This window comes from Meriones unguiculatus, chromosome 3 (assembly GCF_030254825.1).
Source record: "Meriones unguiculatus strain TT.TT164.6M chromosome 3, Bangor_MerUng_6.1, whole genome shotgun sequence".
Lineage (NCBI taxonomy): Eukaryota > Metazoa > Chordata > Mammalia > Rodentia > Muridae > Meriones > Meriones unguiculatus.
In genome coordinates this window covers 176748410-176754409 of record NC_083351.1, presented here as the reverse complement: position 1 = coordinate 176754409, position 6000 = coordinate 176748410, and the positions used below count along the sequence as shown (strand labels likewise).

At 42.3% G+C, this 6000-nt stretch overlaps 1 protein-coding gene across 2 annotated transcripts in view; it reads right to left on the bottom strand.

The window, feature by feature from the left end:
• Window positions 1-656: 656 nt before the first annotated feature.
• Window positions 657-6000, bottom strand: part of Znf326 (zinc finger protein 326) — a 38133-nt gene continuing 32789 nt past the window's right edge. For both annotated transcript variants that reach the window (XM_021647447.2, XM_060381077.1), the window contains 2 exons: window positions 5246-5341; window positions 657-1962 (listed from right to left, as the gene is read on the bottom strand). In XM_021647447.2, the coding sequence (XP_021503122.2) occupies window positions 1444-1962; window positions 5246-5341 (615 nt within the window). In that variant the 3' untranslated portion in view covers window positions 657-1443. The remainder of the gene's footprint in view (window positions 1963-5245; window positions 5342-6000) is intronic.

Sequence of the window (6000 nt, the reverse complement as noted above, 5' to 3'; positions counted from 1 at the left end):
TCCCTGAAACACACATAAAAATCCAGGCCCAGCCACACACAAGTCTGTAACTCCAACAGAGTGGGGATAGAGACAGGAGGATCTCCAGTACTTGCTGGCTACCAGCCTAGCTCCAGCTTCAAGAGACAGAGGGACAGCATGACAGTGCAAGGTACCCAGAATCCTCTTCACGCCTCCAGAGTACAGGCCTGAGCAAGCACTACTGACACACGGCCCATACACATGTGCACAAACACATAATAATCACATACACACTTCTACAATTGCCATATACTCATCAACTTAGTGCTTATCACATAAGTTGTCCATTCAATGCCTCAAATTTTTGAGAAGTTGATTTCATTAAAAAGAAAAAGTTGTCACCCCATCCCAAAAAAGGCCACACTGATGATTTAAGGAATACAACTCCCAGTGCTCACCAAGAGGCTGGTGAGTAGCAGAGTGCAACTTTTCAGTTATACAACCTGCCACTGAAGACAATGACTAAGAACAGGCCAGCCTCATGTCCTCTTGATGAATGTATAGGAAGTTTTGTTTTTTAAAGGAGAGTATTTGAAAGGATAAAGGAGAAATAATTTTTATGAAAAATAAACAAAAAACAAAAGCAGAAGGCTTAACTCTTGGTTCTCCAGGTAAAACAGACAAAAGAACACAGCTTATTTATATTAAACTGTATTTTCTGGAAGGTTCCAAGGTCCGACATAGATACAGAGACAAGAACACACTAAAGCTAGTATAAACAAGGTCAGTTACAGATTGACCTCTGAAATGTGTTAGAAAATATACAGTAGTCACATTTTAAAAATATGATTGAGGAAAAATGTTTTAATTCAAGTCTTCTCAATCACTTGAAATACTTGTGAGCTAAACTCATACATTAAGGCAGATATTGATTTTTTAAATACTCATTTAATTGGTGAAATGTTTAACCTGCAATCAAAGGAAAAAGGTTTTGTTTAAAAAAAAAAAAAGAGAGAAAACATTTTATTGCTACAAAGGGAACTGTACACAAAAGCCTTGAAGCCATCTTAATGCTAACTGCTAGTCCATGTGAAAATAAGAAATACACCATCAGGACAAAGCAATTGTCCAATCAATCTAGAGTAAATATTGAAAACTGAACGCACTCTTAAGGCTTACTTCCAAGAGCAGCATTTAAGTTCAAATGATTACAACAGAGGAACAACATACATCTAGCATCCTGAATACCAATAAGGTAATAAAGATCATACAAACAATTTATCACATCTAAGTTTGGTATCTATTAAAAACTAAGCTGAAATCACCTTAAACTTTACTTTATTAAACAAGTGCCAAACATTTAGAAATTATATAAAACCAACTTTAACATGTGGAACGCATGCAGCACGGTGTCAGTTCACACGCTATCAGTGGAGGTCAAGCTCCTGTGCCCGTGTGCCTGCGTCTGACTACTCCCACCCCTCAGCCCTCCTCCTCTACCGCTGCATCCCCTGCTGCCTCTGCTTCTCCCTCTGCTGCCTCACCTTCCCCTGTAGCTGCCGTACCCTCCTCCCCCTGCATATCGGCCTCTTCCTCGGCCTCAACTTCCGCCGCAACCTCCGCCTCTCCCTCCGCCTCTCCCTCCGCCTCTCCCTCCGCCTCTCCCTCCGCCTCTGCCTCCGCCTCTTCCTCCGCCTCTCCCTCCGCCTCTCCCTCAGCCTCTGCCTCCGCCTCTTCCTCCGCCTCTTCCTCAGCCTCTCCCTCCGCCTCTCCCTCTGCTACTCCAGCTTCGGCCTCTTCCTCTGCTTCTTCCACCTCTTCTGCCTCTCCCCCTTCCTCTACTTCTTCATCATCCTCCTCTTCCTCCTCATCGTCCTCCTCGTCCTCATCCTCCTCATCCTCCTTCTCTTCAATGGGTTCGTCAATCTTCTCTTCATCATCTTCATCTCCTTCTATCTGCTGATCCTGAGCATAATCTTGAGTTTCAAAAGGATTCTCTCCCTAAACAAGAGAAACAGCTGTTACAATCAGCACATCTGTTTTTTTATCGCTGATACTTGCTATATCAAAGAAAAAATATTTGAAGTTCTTTTTACTTGTAACAAATCTAATCAATATTTTTCAACATCTACTTCATTCCAATGTGAGTATATAATTTATTAGTTATTTTATATTCCATAAATTACAGTTCTTAAAAAGTAAAAATTTTTAACTGAATTTCTAAAATTATGCATAAGAGACAAACAGAAAAGTTTCTGATACAAACAAAACAGCTGCTGGAGATGATCTACTTAATAGCGCAACTGCTAACTATGCTTCTGTTCCAGGTTCCCTTAGGAAAATGAAAGCCAAACACCTAGCTTTAGCCACTAGACACCACGTCTCATTCTTACATTTCTAAAACTAGAGCAACCTTGTTGGCAAGCACTCACAGGCGCAATGCCGTCACTTTCATTACTTTCCCTGTGTGCACGTGCATATGCTTGTGTGGGGGTCAGACAGGCAGCAGCTGCCTCTTTTCTCCATCCAGAGCCCAAGGACTGAATTCTGTCATCAGGCTTGATGGCAAGCGCCTTTATCTGCCAAGCCACCTCAGCAGCCCTGTATTTTACCTGCATTAAGTCTCACGTTACTGGACATATTGGAAGACTGTTACTGTGGGAGGTGAAGAGGCGGTGAGGCTCATTAAGTAGAACCTGCTAAGGCCAGTGACACACTTCCAGGTGGGTGAGCCAGAGTCACGTGTAAGAGTAAACACCTGGGCTGTGCAGGTGTTTAAGGATACAGAATGGGCTCAGAGCCCAGCATTCACACTCCATAAGGAAGAAATGGGTAGGAGACACTAACGAAGACAGTTCTCACAAACACAGAGGAGGAGAATAGGAGAGATAAGATCGTCACTAACAGAATAGGTACATTAGAACAGGGAGAAATGGGTGTGTGTGCTGTATACAATCAGAACTTGAGGAGTGTAAATGCTGAGTGAGCCTTATGTAAACCTTCACCTCACAGAAGGGTGCCCACATAAAGTATTTACGTGGATGGATTAGCTGCAATGAGCTGACAGTGGAACTAGAGTCCCTCATGGGACAGCCTAAGGCAGACTCCAGGGGGAAGTCAGGGCTGAGATAAAACCCTAGGAGCCTACACGTGGGCTTGAGTGAGAGAACGGATGCTCAGAGCAGAGCAGTAGCTGCCAAAAATAGAACCTTAAAAGAAAAAAGTGACAAATGAGCCCTGTCAAACAATCAAACAGATAAAAGTAAAAAGGATTGAGAAAAGTCATTAGAGTCCATCATTATCAAAGTCGAATGAAGAAGGCTTGATTTAGTTTTACATGTCTTTTGCGTGTTTGCACGTGAGTGTGCATGTGTTCCGGTGTATATGTATGTGTCTGAGGACAACTTTTGGCATCACTCCTCAGGAGATGATTTTGAGGCCAATTAGGCCAGGCTAGCTGAGCAGAGCCTAGAGATGCTCCAGTTTACTCCTGACAGTGAAATAACACACATGCACCCAAGCCTGGTGTTTTCTTCAGTTCTGGGAGTCAAACTCAGGTCCTTCCCCTTGCACACGAGTGCGCACCAAGTGCGCTAATGCCCAGCATGTTCACCTTTAACACACAAGCTGTGACAACTGGATCACTGATAACCTGAAGGGCAGTTTGTAAACTAGGACGTAAGGGCCTTAGAGCACCAGCAGCTGTCCAAGAGCAGGGCTCTACAATTAATCTCCTATCAAGTTCACAGATCCTAAGTTCTTTCTTAAAATACTAATTCTAATCAACCTCAGACCTTCTAAATCAAAACTGCCAGGAGGAAGCCTAATAAACACTTCAGAAGCAGGGCGTGGTAATGCATGCCTTTTAACTTAGGGTCTCTGTGAGTTCAAGGCTAGCCTGGTCTATAGAGCGAGTTCCAGGGCTACACAGTGAAGCCTCATCTGGGAGGGATGGAGGGAAAGAGAGAGAGAGAGAGAGCGAGAACAGAATAAGAAGCAGTTTAGGATATATTAATCTGAAAGGTTTGGAAAATTAATTCAGAGGTTCTCTAAAGGGGCCTAGGAAGTTTTCTAGTCGTCCATACATTTTAAAAAGATTCTGATTGTATTCTTCCAAGTGAGAACTATTCAGTTACAGCAAATAACAAGAAGTAAAGAGCCTAACACTAGGCCAAGCTATCTTCCAAAATATGTTAAGAAAAGGTAGTAAAGGAGAGAGTCAGGCCGGTGTGGTGGTGCACACCTGTAATCCCAGTGCTCAGGGAGGCAGAGACAGGCAGATCGCTGTGAGTTCGAGGGCAGCCTGGTCTACAGAGTGAGTCCAGGACAACTAAAGCTACACAGAGAAACTGTGTCTCGAAAAACCAAAAATCAAAAAATAAATAACAACAACAACAACAACAACAAAACCAACAACAACGCAACAAAATGAGAGTGGGAGATTAAGAGTGCAGGAAAAATCGGGTCACCCTTTAGTTTAGGGAAATCGTAAGCACTGTCTATTTGGAAAAGATGATGATAATGGGAATAAGGAAGCAAGAATGATAAAGCCAGAAAACAGATGAAGGGGAAATATTAACAAAGGAGATGAACACCCATAAATCTAACAGTCATGTTGGTCTCTATCTCTGTAGTGTAAAGAATATGCAAGCTGGGAGAAAGCACGAAATCTGGGCTATGTGAAGAGGGGAAATACCTGCAGAAGACATAAGTCAACCTTAAAGAGCAAAACCCAAACAAAGCTAAGAGCTGGGGAAAGAGCTCAGTCATAAAGTGCCTGCCACACAGACTCCGTGGGAGTCTCAGAGCCCAAATGTAAAAGCCAGGCCTGGTGGCCCAGGCTTGTTAGCCCAGACGTGGGGAGGCAGAGCTGGCCAACCAGCCTTGCTAACTATGCTAGCCCAGGCCAATCACAGACCCTGTCTCAAAAGCAAAATGGACAGCTCCTGACGTGCCACACTCAGGGTTGTCATCTGGCCGCCATCTACACATTCACTGTCACAGAAAGCATTTACAAACGACCCACATATGTGTGAATAAAAACATCTTGAGTCCCTAATTCTTAGTCACCGCTCATTGATTTAGAGCTAGAAAGGGGAGAGAAAGAAATCACTGCCCCTGTTCCCTGATCCCACCATGTAACAAAAACAGTGTGCTGCCTATAAGCAAGACAGCAGTGAAACTCTTCCCGCTGTGTCCTGTGCTTACTTTAGGGTTCTAACTCTAAATTATTACCACCTAATTATTCAGCACTTTCCCAAACAGCTTTTGTTCAAAATCTTACCTTAACAAAGCGCTTATACCGCTTCTTAACTATTGGGTTATTTAAGATGCTTATAGCAGTCAGCACGCTTTCTCTTTTTATTTGTTTCTTATAAGCCTGTGGAAAACAGAATACAGTGTAAGTACTAGAAAGCCATGGCATGGAATGCTTATAGACATGAAGTGATATTTTACACTATACTTAAATGGCTTTTACAACAAATTAAGCTATGAACAGCTGTAGCCAATGTGCTTGTAATCTCAATCATTAATGGACTGAAACCATGAGCTTCTGTAAGCCAATAAACACAGCACTCCCAAGTATAAGTCTAGGTTTACTAGACATTCCTACCCTTTGTACTCTACATTTCACTCTATCCGCAGAATAATCCAAAATAATCAGTCTTCTTCAAGACTTCTAAGTTATCACAAGAAGTATAATACAGAGAAGAGTGTCTCCCTGCATGCTCAAAGTGTGTAAAGGAGTCTCAAGTGAAATTCACTTCATTACAAAACAGAAATTTAATACTCAAGTCTCTTCTATTTAATATTAAATTTAAATCATTAATTTTTAGGTCTTCAAGTCCAATTTACGAATGAACACATTTCCCATAGTATAAGCATTCATGTTTTTTGAAGTAAAGCAATCTAGATAAAGCCCAACATAAGGGAGCAGAAACACGCCCTATGAATGAGCAGACAGTAAGCTGTTCAGGGATAGCCTATTCAAAAGCCCAACAGACAAACACCAAATGCTAGTGCTAGTTTTAAATGTGT